Genomic DNA, 26,021 nt, shown 5'->3' on the forward strand with positions numbered 1-26,021 from the left:
GACTGAGGCGTGCTTAACACATGGTCGTCCTCGGCTGATAATGGAAAAAAAAGGGCATCCCTGATGAACACTTGGACAACTTTACTTGGTCCTTTTTTTTTTTATGACCAAGCCACAAAAATGTGACCTCCCCTTCCTCCCCCAGTGGTCACTAACCCCCTCCCACCCTAAAAAAAATGTTTTAAATATTTTTTCAGCCTCTATGCCAGCCTCAAATATCATAACCAGCTCTATGACAGCGGTATGCAGGTCCCTGGAGCAGTTTTAGTGGGTACTGCAGTGCAGTTCAGACAGGGGGAGTGTCGGCAGGGTAGCGAAGGCGGGACGGGGGCGTGGTACGAGATGGCCGGCTTCGCCCGATAATGGAAAAAAGAAAGCCAGCCCTGATGAGCATTTGGCCGACTTTACTTGGTCGCTTTTTTTTTCAGGTCCAAGTCCCAAAAAAGTGCCCGAACTGACCAGATGACCACCGGAGGGAATCGGGGATCACCTCCCCTGACTCCCCCAGTGGTCACTAACCCCCTCCCACCCTCAAAAAAACAACTTTAAAAACTTTTTTTCCAGCCTCTATGCCAGCCTCAAATGTCATACCCAGCTCCCTGACAGCAGTATGCAGGTCCCTGGAGCAGTTTTTAGTGGGTGCAGTGGACTTCAGGCAGGTGGACCCAGGTCCATCCCCCCCTACCTGTTACACTTGTGGTGGTAAATGTGAGCCCTGCAAAACCCACCAGAAACCCACTGTACCCACATCTAGGTGCCCCCCTTCATCCCTAAGGGCTATGGTAGTGGTGTACAGTTGTGGGGATTGGGTTTTGGGGGGGGGGGGGTTAGGGGGCTCAGCACACAAGGTAAGGGAGCTGTGCACCTGGGAGCTTTTTCTGAAGTCCACTGCAGTGCCCCCTGGGGTGCCCGGTTGGTGTTCTGGCATGTGAGGGGGACCAGTGCACAACGAATGCTGGCTCCTCCCACAACCAAATGGCTTGGATTTGGTCGTTTCTGAGATGGGCTTCCTCGGTTTCCATTATCGCCGAAAACCGGGGACGACCATCTCTAAGGATGACCATCTCTTGCAGGACGTCCCCATAAAGGGGCGGGGAAACTCGTATTAGAGATGGTCGACCTAAATGTTGAGATGGTTGATCTTAGAGATGGTCGTCCCCGGTTTTCAGCCATAATAGAAACCAAGGATGCCCATATCAAAAACGACCAAATCCAAGCCCTTTGGTCATGGGAGGAGCCAGCATTCTTAGTGCACTGGCCCCCCTCACATGCCAGGACACCAACTGGGCACTCTAGGGGGCACTAAAGTGGACTTCAGAAATTGATCCCAGGTACATAGCTCCCTTACCTTGTGTGCTGAGCCCCCCAACCCCCCAAAAAACCCACTTCCCACAACTGTACACCACTACCATAGCCCTAAGGGGTGAAGGGGGGCACCTACATGTGGTTACAGTGGGTTTCTGGTGGGTTTTGAAGGGCTTCCATTTACCAGCACAAGTGTAACAGGTAGGGGGGGATGGACCTGGGTCTGCCTGCCTGAAGTGCACTGCTCCCACTAAAAACTGCTCCAGGGACCTGCATACTGCTGTGATGGAGCTGGGTATGATATTTGAGGCTGGCAACAAATGTTTTTAAATTTTTTTTAGGGTGGGAGGGGGTTGGTGACCACTGGGGGAGTAAGGGAGGTCATCCCCGATTTCCTACGGTGATCATCTGGTCAGTTCAGGCACCTTTTCAAGGCTTGGTCGTGAAAAAAAATGGACCAAGTAAAGTCGGCCAAATGCTCGTCAGGGACGCCCTTCTTTTTTCCATTATTGGCTGAGGACGCCCATCTCTTAATCACACCGCTGTCCTGCTTTCGGTATGGTGCCGACATGCACCCCTGAACTTTGGTCGTCCCCGCGATGGAAAGCAGTTGAAGGCACCCAAAATCGACTTTCGATTATGCCAATTTGGGCAACCCTGAGAGAAGGACGCCCATCTTCCGATTTGTGTCGGAAGATGGGCGTCCTTCTCTTTCGAAAATGCCCCTGATAGTCTGTCAACTCCCATTATTTAGGTTCAAAGTGGATTACAGATAAATGTAAGAAGAAAAGAAAAAATACAAAATTACAAACATGATTTCTAAGACAATTTAAGGGCCCTGTTTACTAAGCCGCTCTGTAGGCACGCTATCATTTTTAGTTCGTACTAAAAATTAACGTGCGCTAATGCTGGAGACACCCATAGGAATATATGGGTGTCTCTAGCATTAGTGTGTGCTAAAAATGCTAGCGCGTCTTATGATTTCTGAAACAAGTAACTCTTCAAATTCTTTCAACAAGACAAATATGTGGGCATAGTCCTAAGCTTAGCTGGTAAAGAGCACCAACATTGAACAGCCTGATAAGGCAAAGATAGCTGCAAAGACTTTTTATACTTAACTCCTGAAAATGATGGAAAATAAAGCCAAAAGTCTTTAGCTTGACAGGAGGTAGGGGATAAAGCAAAGGAAAATAACTTTATCAAATAGTCTGGACATAGCCCATCAAACATTTTAGAAACCAAACAAGCCAATTTAACAAAATTCGGGCATTCATAGGAAGCCAATGCACCTTAATCAAGTATGAAGTCACATTATCACATAATTTCTTTCCAATCACCAACTTTGCTGCGATGTTTGTAAAACCTGTAATCTAGAATTAGATTGAACTGATTTAAAAAAACAGTGTAAACCATTGAAATAATCTAAATGAGATAATATTATAGACTGTACCAGATGAGAAAAGTGTTTTTCATTCAAAAACACACTAATATTTCTTAATTGATATAATGAAAAAAAATGTTTATACACAATATTGACCTGGGGTGTCAATGTTACCCCCCTGTTTACTAAGCCGTTCTAGCAGCTGCCATTCGCTAATTCCGACACAGTCCATTCACTTTGAATCAGCTGTGTAAGTATTAACAGGGGGGTTTAAAGAGATATCCAGATAAACCCCAAGCATGGCTTTTTTGAGGGGGTATTTGGGGGTACTTAGTACCGGCACCTTTTCCATTGTCTGCTATCAATAGAAATCAAACAAAATAAAACATGGAAAAGAAAATAAGATGATACCTTTTTTATTGGACATAACTTAATACATTTCTTGATTAGCTTTCGAAGGTTGCCCTTCTTCGTCAGATCGGAAATAAGCAAATGATAACCTTAAGAGTGGACTAACACGGCTACCACACTCCTCCATTGTCTGCTAAAATTGACCCATGGACCCCAAGTTTTAATGAAAGAGCTCAGGCTCTACACACCAATTCTGTCTTCTCATAGATTCTGTGACTGGTTGCAAGGGGTTTGGCTGTTGTGGAGTGGGACTCTCAGTGATCACCCCACCCCTGAAGGGTGGCCTAGCATTTGAGTACCGGCACCTTTTTTGCTAGAAAAAACACACTGACCCCAAGTAACCCCAAGAAACCTTTTCCATCTTCAGAATTAAGCCTCCTGGAAGCGTCAATTCTGTATGAATGGAATGATCGATATGATTTATCCAAATAAGATTTTTTTTTCTTTATTTAATTTAAATCCAGTGCAACAGTCAGCTTTTCAGTTCTTTTTATGCATGAAGATATACAAAATAACGTCCATAATCGGAATTAACAACAACATATCGACTGCATATAAAAAAAACTTAGCACCAAATGAATTACATAGATATACAAAATAATGCCAGAGAAATCGGAGAACCCTGGGGAACTCTACAAGGTGATTTCCAATCAGTTGAAAGCTTATTAGCCATTTTGACCCCATAAAATCTATGGGTCAAATTCTTTCATCCACTTTAAAACTTTACCTGTGGTACCCGGAGAATTCAACTTATGTAACAATATACTGTAATCAACTGTATCAAATGGAGCTGTAAGGTCAAACTGTATAAGAATTGCTGCCTTGTCACGAGCAAATAATACCTTAGCTTTTGAAGTGATAGTTGACTCAATAGAAAGAAAAGACATAAAACCAAATTGTAGTGGATTCAAACAATTAAATTCAGTTAAAAAAAATCTGACAATAACTCTGCAACATAAGCTTCTGATAAGTCCACATCCAGAACACATGCATTTCCACGAATTAGCATGTGCTAACTGGCATGCCTGCATGATAAAAGTTATCACAGCCATGTTCTAAGTTAACATGCACTGTTTATGAGCTAACTGCGTAGGGCACATTAGTAAAAGGGCCCCTAAATATAATAATGAGAAAAAGCAAACGCAGATAGTTTACACACTTGAGGCTGGTTTTAATATATGGCACCAAGAAATTGGCGCTGAAAAAAAATCTGTGCTGAATGGCGTTCTGTAAAAGGCGGTTTCCAAAACAACATACGTAATAAAACACTCAAACATAAAAACATTGTAAGAAAAATTAACATTAACTAAACAAACAAAACATAATGTATTCCTGCAGCAGTTAAAATACAACAAAATCTCCATCATAGCAGCTGCTTCAAATATCAGTAAATGCTTTCATGAACATGTATGCCTTCAGTTGTTTTCTAAATTGTATAATGAGTAGTGCATTCCATAAAACATCCCCTCTATATAAAATATAGAGGAAAGATATATATCCAATTGAACATGGCAGGAGGATGAAACATCAATCAACAATTTGTCTCTAGATCTCAAAGACTGAACAGGTCTACAAATCTTCAACGAGCTTGCTAAAATCAAAGGAACATTATCATTTAAGGCCTTTTGAATCAAAGTCAAAATCTTAAATGAGGGGTGTCCATCCTTTGCCTTTTACAGGATTTCTCCAATAAATATGCATTATATATATATAAGTAATGGGTAGCTGTATTCCAAAATAGTTACACTTTAAATATTAAAAAAAAAACTCTAGTAACCATACAAATATGTATACAAACTTTATTCAATATATAATCACTATCGTCATACTTTAAAATACTTGATACCATCTCATTCACACCATACTATCTAAAATCCTCTTGTCATACACACCGCAAACCCTCATTGTGACCAGACAATTTTTACTTTCTTATTACATCTTGGATTAATAACTCTCTTGATATACCTACTAATTATATTTCACATAGCACTATCCTCCATAGATTTTACGTATCTAATTATCCCTTTATTTATCTCATTTCAGCCTCTTAATTCAAACTCTCCTTCATTGTGCAGTAAGTCACTCCTAAGATCTTCAGTACAATATCTTCATTTCAAATTGTGTACTCCAACCGTTACACATATCTCCCTTAATGATTTTGCTGACTTTATACAACCATTTATCCAAAATACCAGCTGCTCCTTCCTCTCCTAGACTTTCTTAGTAAATTGCCCAAAAGTCTCTCCTGTTAAAACCCAACACGGTTCTGTGTTTCGCTATTCAAGCTTCCTCAGGGGTTTAACTGAAACAATATAGTGACATGAACGGAAGTTGATGAAACATATTCCTAAAACCCTACCCAAATTCTCCCCATTATGTTCAACTATTTTATAAAATACCTTAAACAGTTCTTTCCTTATCTTGCTGTCATTAGTCCAGGAGGAACTCCATTACAAGGCTCGAGAGCAATGGCGCCATTGTAACTAGAACGCCAGCATGCCAGCATATGCGTACTACTTATTCCACTCTGTTTTATTTATTTATTTTGTATATATAGTTTTAAATTTATTTTTACAATGAATATCCATGAGATCTATTTGCATACAATGGAGACAGTGCGTGCAAACATATCTCATACATAGTCACTGGGGAAATCCTGAAAACCCATCTGGATTGCGGCCCTTGAGAACCGAGGTTGGACAACCCTGCCTTAATCCATATCGTCCAGATGGGAAGCCAGTGTAATCCTTTCAGGGTAGGCAAGATATGATCAAATAGAATTGCCCCCTAAGGGTTATACTGGATATATGCATAAGCATTATTCTGTAATTATGCACATATCTGACTTACAGAATACTATAAGGCATGTGTACATCACCAGAATAAGTGCATACTTGTCAACTATATGGCTGGTATAAATGTACGAGCCTAAGCACATACTCAAGTATAAAACTAGTTCTGCTAGTATTCTGCAAAAAAAATTTGGTACTTTCTTTTCTTTATAGAATATGTGCCAATCAGGCACCCTTTGGGCATCTGCATGCAGGTGCAGTGTAACCAAAGTACTTCCTAAATTACTCTGTGCCTACGTTTTATGCAGGCATACCCATACATGATTTTATGAGCTCTTTTCTACATATAAAACATGGTTTAGGTGCAGAAATGTTTTATAAACTTATCCCTTTACATGTGCAGATACCAGACAACATTGTTAATATTCTAATACCATTTTTAACAGGAATAATGAACTCTGATTTCATTTAGGGCTGGATTCAGTAAATGGTACTCAAAATGTGGCGCTGAAAAAAATTGGTGAATGGTATTATAGAATAGCGAGTAGCACTGGGATCCGCACCCAGAGAATTTACAACTGAAACCTGGTGTAAATCCTGGCGCAGAAGATGAGGGCGGATCCCTGGTATTCAGTATTACTTTAGTGAATTCACCTGACCCGCTCATGTCCCTCCAATGGCCACACCCCTTTTGAGTTGCATCCCATAAGATTTGCGCATGGATCTTTGTAGAACAGCACGCAGCAAAATGTGCACACAAATCCAAATTGTTTCCAATGAACACCAATAATTGTTAGCACCCAATTAATGGCACTAACCCCCAGATTCTATGTTGCGCTGAAATCCAAGTATATTCTATAACAATGCGCGTAACTTAATTGGCTTAACAAGCCAATCAACGTTGATAACAGTGCTCAACAAGAAATTATGAGCACTAATTGGCAATAATTATCATTTACATGCATAACTCGCTAAGCGTATTCTGTAATGCACTGCATCTAAACTCTAGTGCGTACATCCAAAAAGGAGCATGGCTATGGGCAGGGAAATGGGCATGTTATAGGTGTTTCAATAAACTGTGCGCATGGTTATAGAATATACCTGCTCTTCGCGTAATTTAGGCACTGGCATTTAGACCAGGTATCAGTTGGCGTAAATGGCCGTGACTATATTTAGTTGTGTAGAGAGGCATGCGGCGTATTCTATATACCGCATAGAAATTTAAGCCTATTCTATAAAATGTAGGCATACTTTAGACAATATGTCTAGGCATAATTATTTTATGCACGGACTTTTCAGACATATATAGAATCTCCCCCTAATTGGCTCGTTAGCCAGTTTAATTGTGCGCATGTCAGCATAGCGTGCAATTTTGAGCACCATTTATAGAATCCAGCCCTTACTGTTTAAAAAAAAATAATTTGTGTGCCCGTCACCACAATAAACCAAGAGAAAAAAAAGAAACCAGTTCTTTTGTTCATTGTTTCCTGATTATTCTCATTTCAGAAATCTGAGCAATAACAGGATTATAGATATTGAAGAAGGAGCGTTTGAGGGAGCCGCCAGTGTGATTGAAGTGCTCCTGACCAGCAACCGCTTGGAAAGTGTTCGCCACAAGATGTTTAAAGGTCTGGAGAGTCTTAAAACATTGTAAGTTTGTACCAGCTTTCACTTTTTCTTCTTGATATGGGACTGAGAGTCCTGCACACACTGAGTCCTTAGTAGTTTTCCTGCCTGTTTTGTATGGGATGTTTGAAGGTGCATATCAAATAGAGTACAAATAAAAAAATAGAATAAAACAAAGAAAACATACAAATACAATTAGTAAGTTATCTCTACTGATTGTTTCTGTACCTCATTGAGGGGCCCTTTTAATAAAGGCTTGCATTGTGAATGGGCATTGTAGAAAGGATGTCCAACTCAGAATGTGTAATCCACAAAATAGGCTAAATAGATCCACAAAAAACAAAAATACAAAACCAAAATGGATAAAAATAGTCCACCTAGTAAGGAGGAAAAGGGCTCAGATGTCACCCAGAAGCTGCCCGTTTACAATACAATAGTTCCAGGTAAATGTCACTGCAGCATTCTATATTGGCTGCCATTAGGACGCTATATTTTAGACGATAATGAGATATTGATATTAGAGACATGTACCTCTTTTGGAAACAATATTTTGCACATAAATATGAAAATTGGTAAAAAGATAAAAAGTAAAGGGCGAAGGAGGTTTTTGGTCAATGATTGAAAAGATCACCATCAGGATTTTGAAGAGACAGTCCCTGCTCGACAGAGCTTACAATCTAATTAGGACAGACAAACAGGACAAACAAGAGATAAGGGAATATTAAAGTGAGGATGATAAAATAAGGGTTCTGAACAAGTGAATAAGGGTTAAGAGTTAAAAGCAGCTTCAAAAAGGTAGGCTTTTAGTGCACTGTAGTAAAATTATTGCCTACTTAATCTCAAATATTAGCCACATTGAACTCGAGTGTAACTTGGGATAATGTGGGGTATAAATGTCTTAAATATATAAATGAAAGTCTAGGTCCAAACCAGCTTTTTGTTCCTCACTTGTATGCGAGATATTTGAGGTGGAGCCTCTGATGTGTTGCTAGCAGTTTGTGTGTGCCACAGAGGGGGGAGATGAAGTGCCCCACCTGAATTGTAATTCTTATTTATGAGTTTAGCCATTCTCATCTTTTTATTCAGGCTGTTACCAGAGAGGATCTGATTCCCCTTTAGGCAACATCAAAAGGTTGAGAAATATTTAAGGTGTAGCCCTGTTCTCCTTAGAATTGCATCAGTAGTTAGAGTTAGTTGCAAAGTCAGATTAAAAGCATATGTTAGACACAATTCTAAGACATCAGGCCTGTTAGCAACATTCTGGAGAATCTTGAATGGCAGCTTGCTTCCATTTGTTGAAAGAACATGTTTTCCTCCTGTCGGAATCCCTTCTTCTGTGCTAATAAATGTTATCATTTCCTTTATTTTAAGAGTCTAAGGTGCCAGTCACAGCTAATTATCATTTTTGCATCAACCAACCTGACAAGCTTGAGAAGTTGACTGTAAATGTCAATGGCCTCTCTGATCATCTTGCAAGCCTTTAATCAGTGAATACAGTGCTTGCATAATAAAGGGAAATAACAAATGCCTTGGGATTCTACTGGTGCCATCACTTTACCTGGAAGGTTATCGACATCAAAGTTTCTGGGTAGAGAACAATGTTTATGACGACGATAATTCGCTCACCTTCAGCAAGATGCTCTTGTCATTTCGGCCGTTTATTGTGCACTTACTAATTAACAGCTAGAGTTCCTAATGTGCGCTACCATCTTAACTTGGGTTATTTTTACACAATGGGACCTGGTTACTAATAACCTGAGTTAATAGCATTAGTGCTTGTGCATTAATAACTCTTGCTGTAAATTAAATGAAATCCCCAAGTAACACCCTTCTACTACTACTACTACTATTTATCATTTCTATAGCGCTACAAGGCATACGCAGTGCTGTACACCATACACAAAAGACAGTCCTTGCTCAAAGAGCTTACAATCTAGATAAGACTACTTTTAACATAGGGCTAAAATATTTAACTGCATAGCTTTCTAGAAGTGCTCTGTAATAGTGGTTAAGAATCAAACAGTATGCACATAAAAGGCATATTAAATAACCAATGTTGTGGTTTTAAAGCTTTTTCACTACCAGAGTGTAATGTCCGCAGTATTCTTTAGAAAACAATGCAGACTTGATCTTACAAGTGGATTCCCATGGTCAAGCGTTCTCATTACTAAGGCTGGCCACCTCCACTATATATATATAGCCCTATGTTAAAAGTATATGCCAGGGGCGATCCGCCCCGGGTGGCGAACATGCTACAAATGCCACTGAGGTGTGAGGCTGTGTAATTGACTGTAAACAATTTTAAAGATATGCACATGTACACCCACAGTCACATGGTACATGGGGGGGGGGGGGTGGAGGGATGGGGTTGAAGAGTGCAAGGGCCTAAGGCAGAAAATGGAGAAGGGACCCCAGAGCACTGTTCCCTCTAAGCTGAGCAGGAGTCTTCCGAATACATTGCTGCCAGTGGGTGGTAGTGCTTCAAAACTGTCTTCAGTTGCTAGGGACAGGTAGGTTCCCTGGACTCCTTCAGAGCTTGCCTGTCCCTCAGTACTGAATATGTGACAGTGAAACAGCACCCTCCACTGGCAGGACTGTAGGTGGAGGACTCCTGCTCAGCTTGGCGGGAAGAGCGTCCCAGAACTATTCCTCCTCCAGGCAGGCATGCTTGGGGCCTATGTAGCATGGAGGCCTAGGGCAATTGCTCTGGTCGCCACCCCCTAGCACTTACCCTGAGAGAGGAAGATGGTGCTTGTGGAAAGTGAAATTCTATCTATTTATAGTGAAGCTAGTGAATTTTCTCTTTTTGCAGGATGCTGCGCAGCAATCGCATCAGCTGTGTCGGTAATGACAGTTTCACTGGGCTGAGCTCCGTCCGCCTCCTGTCTCTCTATGACAATCAGCTCACCACTGTTGCTCCAGGTGCCTTTGATACTCTGCATTCACTATCTACATTGTAAGTGTCATTTGGTTTCCAAGCTTCTGCCTTTTCTGACGCGGGCAACATTTTTCAATACCGTGTGTGCTGATGACTGCTTGCTGTCACCTTGATATGAGCATGGAGTAATCTTTCTTAAAGAAACATCCTGTCTGCAGATGTGGCTTTCTGCAAGATGTAGCCAGGGGGTCTGAAACTTGTGGGTCAGACCCTGTTGCCTGCTTTATCTTTTTTCTGTAGGTCTTACCTGGTGCAGAACAACCTGATGTGATTGTGCTAATTATCACCAGCCAACCATGTGATTATATCAGTGAGAGACAGGGCAGCAAAAGCCTAGTACAAATGAACCAGAATAAACCCTCTGGATGACATCAGAGTTAATATGGGAATGGAACAGGAGAGGCACAGAATGGACAGAGAAAGGTTACATTTCACCCAATCCATGTTGTGTTGTACTCTGCAGACCTTCAAAGAACAGCAGATTTCACTAGAAACACATTGGAAAAGAGATTCCTTTATAGACTTAGCAGTAGTTTTTGTTCTTTTCATCCATGTGGCTGCCAAACAGCTCTGGGTTATATGGCAAGGGGGGGGGGGGGGGGGCGAAATTTGAGCTGAGAGTGAGTGATGACCCATTCACGTGTGCAAAATTATCTCATGCATATTTGTTGTGGACATCTTGAAAATCCTGCAGGATGCTGGGTCATCAGGACAGGTTTGCTCTAGGTAAAAAATAAAACATAGTTTGGCCGATATTCAGCGCTGTTTAATCAGTTAAATAGTACTACTACTACTACTAATAATAATAATCATTTCTGTAAGACTGTAGATATTATCCTTGGGATACTATTATGGTGCCTTAATTTCCATTCGGAAATCAAAGCATATGCTATAACAATGTATGTAACTTCATTGGTTAACTAGCTAATCAGCGCTGTTAATTGGATGTTAAACAGCAATTATCAGCACTAATTGGCATTAATTAAGATTTACGCACACAACTCGCTAAGCGTATTCTGTAAGGTGGTGTGCCTAAATTCTAAATCGCACGGCTGAGAAGGGGGCATGACCATGGGTGGGGCATGGTCATTTCTAAAATCTAGTACAGGAAAGTAAGGGTGGACCAGGAAATCTGATCAACTGAAGATGGATTGAAGCATCTTTGTTCAGCACCAGATATGTATATGACTCGACACGGGGCCGTGTTTCAATAGAACAACCGTCTGCCTCAGGGGTCAAACACTTGTGAATGTAGAACAACATACCTTGTAATAATACCGCTCTGAAGCAGTGAAAACTCAATGGACGCTGTAAAGCCTGCCAATCTCAGAATACACCCATGCTGTTCCTAATTTAAGCGTCGGGATTTATGCCAAGTAAAACGGTGTAAATGGCCACAACTATGTTTGGTTATGTGGCGAGGTGCTCAGCATTATTCTATATACTGTGAAAATATTTAAGCCTATTCTATAAAATTTAGGTGTACTGAACAGAGTACCCCTAGGCGTATTTTTTTCTGTGTGGAATTTTCAGGTGCCATATATAGAATCTAACCCTATGCGCACAATCTAAATTTATGTACCTAGAGCAATGGAGGGTTAAGGGCCCTGTTTACTAAGGTATGCTAGCGTTTTTAGCGCGTACGCAAAATTTAACATGTGCTGTGTAGGCGCCTGCAGGAATATTGTGGGTGCCTACACAGTTAGTGAGCGCTAATGGTTAATGCATGCTAAAAACGCTAATGCGCCTCTAGCTTGGCTTAGTAAACAGGGTCCTAAGTGACTTGAGCCAAGGCCACAGGAAGCTGCAGTGGGAATTGAACTCAGGTGGCAGGATCAAAGCCTGCTGCACTAACTATTAGGCTACTCCTCCGTTCCAAAGGGAAAAAGCCATTTCTGTATAGCGGCTAACCGATTATATCACGTGATATAACCAGCTAGCCAGGAATATTCAGTGCTTCACTAGCTCAGTTTAGCAGCCACATCGGACCACCTGAATAGCAGTTCTGTCTTTGGCTGCTATAAACTTAACCAGCCAGCGCTGAAAATTAACCTGGACAGTTAAGTTTAAGCCGGTCAACCCCCCCCCCCCCCCCCCGATATTCAATACATTGAATATCCGGGCTCAGCGCCAAGCACGGCAGTTAATCGGCCTGCCTTCTGCAGGCTGAATATCAGCCGGACTGTACCCTAGCAAGAGACACTTCCTCAGCATATATCTCATGAAAATTGCATAAGTGAAATAGCATAGCTTGGCTTCTTTAAATGTAATCAGTGTTGGGGGAGGTGGGGAGGGGGCAGGATTCCAGATGACTCTTGTGAATGATTAATTATTGTCCATTATATCCTGTACTGTAAATCTCTACCTCCAGCTTAATTCCAGTGTTAGTTGAAGCCCCAGGATTCCCAGCTAAGAAATAAACTAGAATGCATGTTTTCATAATGATGTGGCAAATTCATTGGATAGTGTGGCTGCATACGAAAAGGGGGAAGGGGCTGGCAGGAGCTGTGCCCACGTCATGAGATTCCAGTCAATCAGCAGCATCAGACAGTAAAGTGCTCAATCCTTTCTCCATATAAGATGTGACACTTTATATACCCAATGACTAATTTGTGCATATTAAAGATGGCATGTTTATAAATAAGGAAACTGACAAGTAGGTGCTGACTGAAGCGAGAGGAGGAGAAGGTGGTGTCAGAAGCATTAAGACCAGCAAAAAAAATGTATATATATGTATAAATAAATAAATTCATGTCTATAACTGGCATGTAATCAACTCATCTGTCAATTTAGATGGCAAAGCTATTCTCCGGAGCAAATAAGAGATGGAAATCTTGAGATGACAAATTATCGGAATAGCTGTTGTCGGGTTAAATTCAATAATATAAAGTAATCTGCCGTCATCTCGGTGTTAAATTGCCACATTATCAGCACAAAGTACTTTGACAGCCAATCAGTTCACTGACAAGTGCAAATTACTGATAAATGAGATATATCAAGAGTCACAGCACAGATCCTACATGGCTAGCCGCCTTTGTATTTAGTGAATGGCATTGTTGGAGGAGTATCATTTACGTTTTGTTTCTGGAAAAACCTGAATTGAACTGAAGAAGAAGAAGTGCACTGGATTTGGAGGATGTTAACTAGCGAAATAATTCAGTGCAGAGACAGAATTGTGTTTATGAATATTAAATATTTATATTTTTGCTGTGATTTTATTGACCGTGAATGCGTGCTTATGTTTTTTCAGGAACCTCTTGGCTAATCCTTTTAACTGCAACTGCCATCTGGCCTGGTTGGGGGACTGGCTGAGAAAGAAACGCATCGTAACCGGGAACCCTCGCTGTCAGAAGCCTTACTTCCTGAAAGAGATTCCCATTCAAGATGTAGCAATCCAGGACTTTACATGTGATGATGGTGAGAAATTCAAGCCATTTTGCCAAACATTTGATCGCTGAAATGTCCACTGCGCCTTAACCCTACAGGACACAGGAGAGATCAAATAGGCTGAATCCGTAGAGATGTGCCACCCCAATATTTTCATGTCATGCCGTTTCTGGGAATGTTCATTTTCTTCGAAGGGTTTTTCATTTTGTTGTCATGGGAGCAGTGTCGGTAAGACTGTGTACTCTTTCAAAAGAAAGCGTGCATGCTGTTGATGACTAGTACACACACTTTTGAAAGAGCACACGCTCTTTCGGAAGCGTGTGTATTATTGACATGAAACTCCCCCCCACAAAATATCATGTTTTTTTTCTGCCGATTTATGTTTGGCAATGACATGAAACGGCATGGGAAACGTCATTAACATTTCTTTTGTTGTATAAAATAAATGCACATCCCTGTTAATCAGTGGCACTTTTCAATGTCTTTGAAGTTCTGCTTAGCTCCTTATAATTTATACTTCATTAGATATACTCTGCCCTTATCAAGCCAAGGTTTGCCTCTGAATCCATGCGAGGGATTGATTAGCACAAGGTTGATACTCATGAGCTGTAGCTTCAAGTGTGAAGGTTTTAAGGTTACACTAGGGAATTTAACTATTTAGAGTTGAGGATCAAGCCTTTATGCTTGATGCCGGTGCCCACAGGTTTCAAAATTGTGCTAATTCAATCTCTTTGCATGTGTTATCTTCTGTTTAACACATTCACGTGTACTTTTCTGCTGAACACATAAATTGCAAACATATGTTACTTGCACCTTTGTCTTTATTCAATGATAATTAAATATAGAGGAGCCAGGACCCAACATGAACACAAGTAATCTCACAGTAAGAGTAAACATAGACCGAGACAATACCAAAATATACAAACAAAGAATAGGCAACACCAACCCATCAGAAACAATTCATCCATGGACATTAAGAGAGCAATCTTGAAGGCAGATGCTTTTTACTAGGTGCACTGGCTGTCTGCCCTCTTTCCAAGGTTAAAAATATACATGGGGTTGAGAAACACCTATACATTTATCCACAGGAAAATGAAGACAGGTTTGGGGCAGAGTTATGCCAGGAATAAACAAGATCTAATTTATTGTTACCAACTAGGGGGTCCTTTTACTAAGGTGCACTGAAAAATGACTTGCGGTAGTGTAGGCGCGCAGCAATCCATTTTTCAGCACGCCTGTAAAAAAGGCCTTTTAAAAATTTTTGTCAAAAATGGGCGTGCGGCAAAATCAAAGTTGCCGCGCGTCCATTTTGGGTCTGAGATCTTATCACCAGCCATTGCCCACGCAGTAACTGGGCGGTAATGACCTGCGCGCACTAAATGCCAATTGGCTCACGGCCATTATGCACGGCAGAAAATAAAAATAATTTTTCGGCTGGGCGTATCGGACACATGCCAAAAATGAAATTACCGCAAGAGCCACGTGGTAGCTATGCGGTAACTCCATTTTGGCGCATGTCGGGCGCGTGTAGACATTTACACGGCTTAGTAAAAGGGCCCCTAGAAAACCCAAATTTCAAATATATTTTTAATGTAAACATCAAATTGATTATGTAAATACAATGGGACATCAAACACTGGCATATTTTCAAAGCACTTAGCCTTCCAAAGTTCCATAGGTTTCTATGGAACTTTGAAAGGCTAAGTGCTTTGAAAATATGCCTCACATGTACCTAGAAGTGCCATATTCAATGCACTGTTGGGGCCAATGCAGTAAAGTGCTTTCAGGATTAGTGCGACTTCAGTGCAGAATTTTGTGGGTGCGTGATTCAGAAAAGTATTTTGCACAGAAACTAACCCTGTGTAAAGAAAGCCTTGTGGTAGACACCAGCACACAGCATCTTAAAATCAGTAGTAAGGAGGTATTGGCTATTCCATACTGATGCACAGAAGACTTAAAGGCTGAGCAAAATGCCAGGGCTTTAATCCCAAGTCTGAGAAAGCATACAAAGGGTTAGCTGGTTCTTCTGTAGTACGTCTGTGAGGGTTAATACCTATTTTCTTTCTTTTTGCTGTGATTCTTAAAATCTTTCCATGAAAAGCACGAGTAAAAAAAGACAGAAAGGGGAAGTGTGCTGGAAGAGCTGGGTCTGCATTCAGGGCAGCTAGAGCTGTGCACAGGTCTGATCAGGAAAAAAAATGTATTGGAATGCTATTCTACACATAAATTGGCATTACAAAAATGTTATGGATAGAATAGCATTCCAGCTGTGCGCTGATACATCTGTTTCTGTTTAGACAAATGCACAACACTAGCCACCTATAGCACAGAATCATGTGTGCAGTGTGTTTTCCCTGGTTAGTGCACAAGTTTTGCACAGATCCTGTGTGCACTGAGTTTTTATAGTGCATCAGGAGAAGTAAAGGAGTAGCTTAGTGGTTAGTGCAACAGACCTTGCTCCTGAAGAACTGAATTCAAATCCCACTACAGCTCCTTGTGATTCTGAACAAGTCATTTAACCCTCCATTGCTCCAGGTGCAAACTGTAACATGTAAACCACTTTGATTGTAACCACAGAAAGGCAGTATATCAAGTCCCATTCCCTCTTCCATTCAGCATGGAGAAATTTGGCATTACACTTGCATTAGTCAGCCATACATTAAGCCATCAGCACACGCTTATTGCTCTGGCCCCTTAGTTAGTCAAACTGGTGCTAGTTTCATCGTTTGTCCCATAGTTTATAACAAAGCCTGTATAATCCAAAGTGTGTTGCAGTGTGCCCCAAATTCATTTTTTTTCAAAAAGTCACTTCAAGCATCAATACAGTGTCCAAAAACAATCATTATTCAAAGCACTTTGCTCAGTTACAGGCATAACATTCAGTGGCCCTGGTTTATGGACAGTTTTATAAGAGGACTTTTACATGAATCACACAAGGTTTTATTTATGGGAGAAAGCTGATAAATTCACTTGCATAAATTTTATTTATTTAATTTACCGCATTTATGCTTTAGTGTCAAAGTGGTTTACAAATGACAATTATTAATACAATATAATACAAAACCAAAACAAAAGGCAAATCACTAAGAAAGTTCATGCATAGAACCTCGACTCTCCCACCAGTTCTGAAAGAGAAAGTTCATGCATAGAACCTCAACTCTCCCACTAGTTCTGAAAGGGAAAGTTCATGCATAGAACCTTGACTCTCTCATCAGTTCTGAAAGGGAAAGTTCATGCATAGAACCTCGACTCTCCCACCAGTTCTGAAAGGGAAAGGTTATGCATAGAACCTCGACTCTCCCACCAGTTCTGAAAAAGAAAGTTCAAACATAGAACCTCAATTCTCCCACCAGTTCTGAAAGGGAAAGTTCAAGCATAGAACCTCGACTCTCTCACCAGTTCTGAAAGAGAAAGTTCATGCATAGAACCTCGACTCTCCCACCAGTTCTGAAAGGGAAAGTTCAAGCATAAAACCTTGACTCTTCCACCAGTTCTGAAAGAGAAAGTTCATGCATAGAACCTCAACTCTCCTTTCTTCTGTGTCCTCTTTACCAGTAAGACAATCAGCATTGTTTTGAAAATGTCAAACAATGCATATTTTATTCTAATATGGAGGGGCATAATCGAATGTCGCCGGCCAAATAGATCGCCGGCAATCTATGTTGGCGGCGGTGCTACAGCTGGCCGGAACCGTATTATCGAAAAAGATGGCCGGCCATCTTTTTTTTTCAATAATACGGTTTAGCCCGGCCAAATGCCGTGGAGTTCACCGGGTTTGAGATGGCCGGGTTTGTTTTTCAGCGATAATGGAAAGTTATGTCGGCCATCTCAAACCCCGGCCAAATTCAAGGCATTTGGCCATGGGACGAGCCAGCATTTTTAGTGCACTGGCCCCCCTGATATGCCAGGACACCAACCAGCCACCCTAGGGGTCACTGCGGTGGCCTTCAGAAAAGCTCCTACATGCATAGCTCCCTTACTTTTGGAGCTGAGCCCCCCACCCCCCCCCCAACCCACTACCCACAAATGTACTGCACCCACTAAAATTGCTCCAGGGACCTGCATACAGCCTCTAAGACTTTTTGCTGCTGTATAACTTTGGCACACCAGTTCACACCTGAAGACTAATCTCTCTGAAAAAGTCCTTTCTTGAAATAACCACGTTTACTCACAGTTAACTGCAGATCAGAGGTTGTACCCAACTGGCAAAGAGTCCCCTGGTACTAAGATTAGCAGTAGGTCAGAGCTGGCACAATGGTGTACAAAGCCCTCTTTCAGCACCATTCAAGGTAAGAACTACGTTCTGTAACGTGGGTAACACAGGAAAGGGAACTAAAACTGGCTTACAAAAATGGCGACTACCGCATGGACTACAACAGGAAACAAAACAGGGCACACTCTGACCCAGTTAGCAGGGGGGAAAAGCACCATGGGAGTAGAGCCCAGTACCCTACACCCACCAGAATGCATTGCTAATGTGACTCTGCAGGGCACCTAACAGAAAAGGTGTCACACTCACCCGAGAGCCACATCGCAACCAGGGAAAGGCTGTCAGAGGATACAACACATTCTGCTGTCATGGAGGTGGGTACGGCATTTGAGGCTGGCATACAGGCTGGCAAAAAAGGTTTTTAGTTTTATTTTTTTAGTTTGGAAGGGGATTGGTGACCACTGGGGGAGTATGGGAAGGTCGTGGTCATCTGGTCAGTTGGGGCACCTTTTTGAGGCTTGATCGTGAAAATAAAAGGACCAAGAAAAGCCGGCGAAATACTGCTTAACGCCGCTTTTTTTTTCCATTATCGGCGAAAGCCGGCCATCTGGTAGCCACACCCATGCCCGCCTATGTCTCGCCTTCGCTAATCTACCGACACACCCCCTTGAACTTTTGCTGGCGAAGCAACGGGAAAGCGGCGATGCTGTCAAAACTGCCGCTTTTGATTATACCGATTTCGCCGCTTTTAAGAAATCGCCGGCCATCTCCCGATTTGTGTCGGAAGATGGCCAGCGATCACTTTCGATTATAAGCTGGATAGTCAAAAACCCATAAAGCAAGGTCACTAAATATTGTGCTAACTAAACTAAGTACTGTGGATAATGATTGTTTTCAGACAATGTACTGATGCTTTTTGGAATGTCTTTTTGTTTTGTTTTTTTTTTATGTTTTGAGGGATAATGTGGCACTATGGATTTTACAGGTTGTTATAAAATATGGGAGAAATGATGAAAGTAGCATCAGGGTAGCCAACAAAGTGCATTGAACTTGGCATTTGTTTGTGACATTTGTGCTTGATATCCCATTTATTTACAAAGTCAATTTGATATTTATGTATGTAGATTAAAAAATGTTTTTGAGGTTTGGTGTTCTGGTATTAGTTTTTGATTGAGTTGGTGAAATGACAATATTTATACTTTGACATTTTTAAATGATGTTCATTGCTGTCTCTTGCTGTACATTGGCAGTACTTGACGAATCTCTCTTGCTCTGCGTAGGTGTTTATATGGCACCTTTTATTATAACACCAGATGAGAGTGAAAAATTTGTATTTGGGTAAAAAAAAAAAAAATCAAAATACCTTCTGGAAGGAACTAAATCTTTAAAGGTATTCTCCTCCACTGCCAATTCATGCTCTGTTCCTTCTATCTTGCTGAGCTGTACACCTGGAATAGACTTCCTGAGTTAATATGTCATGACTCATGCTCCATTTCTGACCCTCTTCAAATCCAGGCTACAAGTCCACATTTTAAGGTTACCCACATTTTAACCCCTTATTCACCTTTTTAGCACCTACATTTTTTATTATTCCCATAATAATTGACACTCCCTAATCTTACCCTCCTGTTTACAAAGCTACACGGCATTGCCGACGCAGCCCATTCAAAGTGAATGGGCTATGTCAGCAGTACTGCACTGCCAGCCACTAGCATGGCTTTGTAAACAGGGGCCTTAGATTGTAAGCTTTGTTGAGCAGCACTGCGTACGTCTAGCACTGCTAGAAAAATGATAAGGAGTAGGAGTAGAAAAGCTAGTGAGGTATATTACTTCAGTCTGACAGAAGGCTTGAGCAGCTAATATGTGGGAACTACCTTTTCTTTCCCTTTGCAAACCAGGAAATGATGACAACAGCTGTTCACCACTCTCTCGCTGCCCTGCCGAATGCACTTGCCTAGACACTGTGGTCCGCTGCAGCAATAAAGGGCTTAAGGCCTTGCCCAAAGGAATCCCTAAAGATGTAACAGAACTGTAAGTAATGCAGGACAGAAACTGGCAAGGCCAAAGTCCCATTTCTGAATTCAAGAGCAGGGTAAAACATTAGTTCAAGTAAGACTATGGAGAAAGGAGTGAGAGGTTTAAAATTCCCCCTGTGTCCTTTATCTAAAGCCAGCATGTTGAGGCTCAAGCATGTCCTTGTTCTTGGGAAACCCATAAAGGCTCATGCTAGAACCCTAGCTGCAGAACATTGGAAGCACCCAGGAAGCCTCTATCACATTGTGGTCCTCTCTCCTTTGACCCAGGCTTCCCATTTCAGCATGACTTGAGCTGAAGCAGGAAGAGCATCTGCTCTAAGTGAAGGCCTTTATGCAATTATGTGATGCTATAGAGTACGTGAAGGAATGACAAGAAACGCTCTAGTATTTTTACAGTACTCATTTTTGGGAGAAGATGAAAACATAAGGGTTGAGGAGTAGCTAAAGGGATCTAGAGGGGAAGAGAGAAGATACAGTGGTTAAGGTCAAGAGATGGGATAGAAGAGAGGAAGTAAGATTTGCAGGTGACAAAGTGAGATTTGGTTAAAATAAAACAGAAGAAACAAATATAATTATTAAAAAATGAAGATAAAGGATGGAGAAAAATAGGGGAGAAGTTGCAGAGTTGTGAAAAGAGATAACTGAGTGTGCAAAAAGATGGGGAACAGTGAAGAAAGAAGAGATGGAACAGGTGTGGGAGATAAAAAGAAAAGAGGTAGAGGATGTGGTAGAAGAGACGAAGATGAGGCAGGAACCCATTCTGGCATTTTCTGTGGTGATTATCTCTGATTTTAGTCTATAGGTCAGTAAACACTTTTTTCCTCACAGACACAGAAGGGTTCATGGATTGGATTTTGGAAATCTGACAAAATGAAGATAAAATAGTCAAGATCTCAGTTGGATTAGGGGTAGTTATTTCTCATGTGTCATTTAATTCTGAATTATAAAATGCAATCCAGAATAATAGTCTACCCTGGATAATATTTAACCAAAGGCCTGCCTTCTTGTGTCATGATTTTACTAATCTAATCTAAATAATTATTGTATTGTGGAATATCAATAATACAAAGTTCCAATCAGCCATTTTTTTCTTGAGAAAACCGGTGTCTTTGAGGACTGTAACATGCACTAGTTCTACTGTAAGCTTAAATAACACAGACCACTCATTTGAGAGACTCAGTACAAAGTTATTGGACTAATATAAATATTTTTCAAGGATAGGGCTCTGTACTAGATTTTGACTTCACACAAATTTCTTTCTGGTAGCAAGATCCAAGATGGTGGCTGCTAGGTGGTGAATGCACAGTCTCTTGCTGCTAGTTCTTTCTGTTTTCTTCAAAACTTTATTTCCTGTGTTACTGCATGGGTAAATGGAAATGGAAGACTTGCATCTACCCCACGGTATACTCTACAGTTTCTTCTTCTGACTGGTTTAATGATCACTGGAGCAGACTAGAGAACAAAGAGTGCAGGGGAAGGATTGCAACATTCTTTCTGAAGCTGAAGTCACCCTTTGCCTGGAAGTCAGGGCACTAGCAGTGGTTTGGTTCTCCGAGGACAAGCAGGCTGCTTGTTCTCACGACTGGGTGACGTCCGCGGCAGCCCCCACCAACCGGAAAAGGCTTCGCGGGACGGTCGGCATGCAGGGCACGCCCACCGCGCATGCGCGGCCGTCTTCCCGCCCGTGCGCGACCGCTCCCGCCAGTTCCTTTTTTTCCGCGTCTGGAGAGAGTCGTGCTTTGCTGCTCTCTCTGCTTTCAGCCGCCGGAAAGTCGATCGCGTTTACGCGGATCGTTGTTTTTTCTATTTAATTTTTGTTACCGCCGGTTTCCTTTTCCTTTTTCAAAAAAAAAAAAAAAAAAAAAACCTGAGCGTGTGGAGCACGCGCTCCCTTTTTCCCTCGTTTCCAGCGGGGATGCCGCGTTGCGGCCTAGTGGCCGCACGGTCGTTTTCTTTTTTCGAGGTGTGATTTTCGCCACCATTGACGACTTTGACTTCGCCGACGCGATTTTTCCGTCGATGTCCTCGAAGGTCCCGAGTAGATTTAAAAAGTGTGGTCGCTGCGGCCGGCCGATCTCGCAGACCGACACCCACGCTTGGTGCCTCCAGTGCCTCGGGCCGGAGCACAATATCAAGTCGTGTTCCCTGTGTCTCGGTCTCCGGAAACGGACTCAAGTTGCGAGGCAAGTTCTGCGGGACCGTCTTTTTGGAACTTGCGCCGGCCCCTCGACGTCGACCTCGACGGCATCGGTATCGACGCCCGGTCCTTCGGTACCGGTATCGATGCCCGAGACATCGGCACCGATGGCATCGACCCCAGGAGAACAGGTCCCGTCGGCCCGCCAGTCCGCCGGCGAGGGTGGAGGTGAGCGGCCGCGTGGGCAGTCGGCCCCGGTCACTCCCTCAGCCCGTGGTCCACGGGACCGAACCCTGTCTGACCCGGCTCCTCGAGACCGAGGGGGATCGTCCTCCTCCTCCTCCATACCTCCCGGCGCCGGTGACGCGCATCGAAAGAAGGACAAGAAGCGTCGTCACCGGTCGCCCTCGGTGCATCCGGACATCGGAGAGGAGGCGACGCCGAAGCGTCATCGCCGAGAGGAGAGGTCCCCGTCGGTTGTGGAGGTACCGACGCGTCAGGGTTCCGGCACCTCGGTGCCGTCTCCTGGCCCCCATCAGCTTCTGGCACCGACACCCCTACCGGCCCCACCGCCTTTCCCGGCAGCGGGCCTGGACGAGTGCCTCAGAGCCATCCTTCCGGGGATCCTGGAAGGGCTGATGCGCCAGGCTGTGCCGGCGCCGGGGGTGCTTGCGCCCTCGGCGCCGATGTCTGTGGCGCCGGCGAGCTCTAGCCCGGCGCCGGGGCCGTCGACACCGCCGCCGCTTGCGGCGCCGGTCTCGACCGCCATGCAGGTGGAGTCCCCGTCGACGTCGATGGAGGGAGCTCCGTCCCCGCCGACGCGGGAGTCCACCGCTCGACGACACCGAGACCTCGGTGCCTCGACGTCGAGCCGGGCCCGGTTCAGGACTCAGCTACATGAGCTTATGTCCGATACCGAGGATGAGGCCTCGTGGGGGGAAGAGGAGAACCCTAGATATTTCTCCTCAGAGGAGTCTACGGGCCTTCCCTCGGACCCCACGCCTTCACCGGAGAGGAAGCTCTCACCTCCTGAGAGTCTCTCCTTTGCCTCCTTTGTGCGGGATATGTCTATTAGCATTCCCTTTCCCGTGGTCTCTGTGGAAGAGCCAAGGGCCGAGATGCTCGAGGTCCTCGACTATCCATCACCACCTAGAGAGTCCTCCACAGTGCCGCTGCACAATGTCCTCAAGGAGACACTGCTTCGGAACTGGGTGCGACCGTTAACTAACCCCACCATTCCCAAGAAAGCAGAGTCCCAGTACAGGATCCACTCTGACCCAGAGTTAATGCGGCCCCAACTGCCCCATGACTCGGCGGTCGTGGATTCTGCTCTCAAGAGGGCACGGAGTTCGAGGGATACCGCCTCGGCGCCCCCGGGGCGGGAGTCTCGCACTCTGGACTCGTTTGGGAGGAAGGCCTACCAATCCTCCATGCTCGTGACCCGCATCCAGTCATACCTGCTCTATATGAGCATCCACATGCGGACTAATGTGCAACAACTGGCGGACCTGGTCGATAAGCTCCCGCCGGAGCAGTCCAGGCCTTATCAGGAGGTGGTCAGGCAGCTGAAGGAGTGCAGAAAGTTCCTGTCCAGGGGTATCTATGACACCTGTGACGTGGCATCTCGTGCTGCGGCCCAAGGTATAGTGATGCGCAGGCTCTCATGGCTGCGTGCCTCTGACCTGGACAACCGCACCCAGCAGAGACTGGCCGACGTCCCTTGCCGGGGGGATAACATTTTTGGTGAGAAGGTCGAGCAGCTGGTGGACCAACTGCATCAGCGGGAAACCGCCCTCGACAAGCTCTCCCACCGGGCGCCTTCAGCATCCACCTCAGCAGGTGGACGTTTTTCCCGGGCCCGGCAGGCTGCGCCCTATTCTTTTGCAAAGCGTAGGTACAACCAGCCGGCCCGAAGGCCTCGCCAGGCACAGGGACAGCCCCAGCGCGCTCGTTCTCGTCAACAGCGTGCGCCTAAGCAGCCCCCTGCGCCTCCACAGCAAAAGCCGGGGACGGGCTTTTGACTGGATCCCCGGGAACATAGCCGCCCTCAAAGTGTCCATACCGGACGATCTGCCGGTCGGGGGGAGGTTAAGTTTTTTTCACCAAAGGTGGCCTCTCATAACCTCCGACCAGTGGGTTCTCCAAATAGTGCGGTGCGGATACGCCCTGAATTTGGCCTCCCTGCCTCCAAATTGTCCTCCGGGAGCTCAATCTTTCAGCTCCCATCACAAGCAGGTACTTGCAGAGGAACTCTCCACCCTTCTCAGCGCCAATGCGGTCGAGCCCGTACCACCCGGGCAGGAAGGGCAGGGATTCTATTCCAGGTACTTCCTTGTGGAAAAGAAAACAGGGGGGATGCGCCCCATCCTAGACCTGAGAGGCCTGAACAAATTCCTGGTCAAAGAAAAGTTCAGGATGCTTTCCTTGGGCACCCTTCTGCCAATGATTCAGAAAAACGACTGGCTATGTTCCCTGGATTTAAAGGACGCATATACTCACATACCGATACTGCCAGCTCACAGACAGTATCTCAGATTCCGCCTGGGCGCACGGCACTTTCAGTATTGTGTGCTGCCCTTTGGGCTCGCCTCTGCTCCACGAGTGTTTACCAAGTGCCTCGTGGTGGTAGCGGCCTACCTACGCAAGCTGGGAGTGCACGTGTTCCCATATCTCGACGATTGGCTGGTCAAGAACACCTCGGAGGCGGGAGCCCTCCGGTCTATGCAGTGCACTACTCGACTTCTGGAGCTGCTGGGGTTTGTGATAAATTACCCAAAGTCCCATCTCCAGCCAACACAGTCTCTGGAATTCATAGGAGCTCTGCTGAATGCCCAGACGGCTCAGGCCTACCTTCCCGAAGCGAGGGCCACCAATCTCCTGGCCCTGGCTTCGCAGACCAGAGCGTCTCAGCAGGTCACAGCTCGGCAGATGTTGAGACTTCTGGGTCATATGGCCTCCACAGTTCATGTGACTCCCATGGCTCGTCTTCACATGAGATCTGCTCAATGGACCCTAGCTTCCCAGTGGTTTCAAGCCACCGGGGATCTAGAAGATGTCATCCGCCTCTCCACCAGTTGCCGCACTTCACTGCTCTGGTGGACCATCCGGACCAATTTGACCCTGGGACGTCCATTCCAAATTCCGCAGCCCACGAGAGTGCTGACGACGGATGCATCTCGCCTGGGGTGGGGAGCTCATGTCGATGGGCTTCACACCCAGGGTCTGTGGTCCCTCCAGGAAAAGGATCTGCAGATCAACCTCCTGGAGCTCCGAGCGATCTGGAACGCACTGAAGGCTTTCAGAGATCGGCTGTCCTACCAAATTATCCAAATTCGGACAGACAATCAGGTTGCAATGTATTACGTCAACAAGCAGGGGGGCACCGGATCTCGCCCCCTGTGTCAGGAAGCCGTTGGGATGTGGCGTTGGGCGTGCCGGTTTGGCATGCTCCTCCAAGCCACGTACCTGGCAGGCGTAAACAACAGTCTGGCCGACAGACTGAGCAGAGTCATGCAACCGCACGAGTGGTCGCTCCATTCCAGAGTGGTACGCAAGATCTTCCGAGAGTGGGGCACCCCCTCGGTGGATCTTTTCGCCTCTCAGACCAACCACAAGCTGCCTCTGTTCTGTTCCAGACTTCAGACACATGGCAGGCTAGCGTCAGATGCCTTTCTCCTTCATTGGGGGACCGGCCTCCTGTATGCTTATCCTCCCATACCTTTGGTGGGGAAGACCTTACTGAAGCTCAAGCAAGACCGCGGCACCATGATTCTGATAGCGCCCTTTTGGCCCCGTCAG

The 26,021-nt window shown here is 44.4% G+C and overlaps 1 protein-coding gene across 1 annotated transcript in view; it reads left to right on the forward strand.

The window, feature by feature from the left end:
• SLIT2 (slit guidance ligand 2) overlaps nucleotides 1-26,021 on the forward strand; it is an 809,356-nt gene that overhangs the window by 632,528 nt on the left and 150,807 nt on the right. Inside the window, exons 17-20 of the mRNA XM_030191232.1 lie at nucleotides 7,396-7,539; nucleotides 10,328-10,471; nucleotides 13,704-13,870; nucleotides 19,949-20,081. Of these exons, the coding sequence (XP_030047092.1) occupies nucleotides 7,396-7,539; nucleotides 10,328-10,471; nucleotides 13,704-13,870; nucleotides 19,949-20,081 (588 nt within the window). The remainder of the gene's footprint in view (nucleotides 1-7,395; nucleotides 7,540-10,327; nucleotides 10,472-13,703; nucleotides 13,871-19,948; nucleotides 20,082-26,021) is intronic.

The sequence above is a fragment of the Microcaecilia unicolor genome, chromosome 2 (assembly GCF_901765095.1).
Source record: "Microcaecilia unicolor chromosome 2, aMicUni1.1, whole genome shotgun sequence".
Lineage (NCBI taxonomy): Eukaryota > Metazoa > Chordata > Amphibia > Gymnophiona > Siphonopidae > Microcaecilia > Microcaecilia unicolor.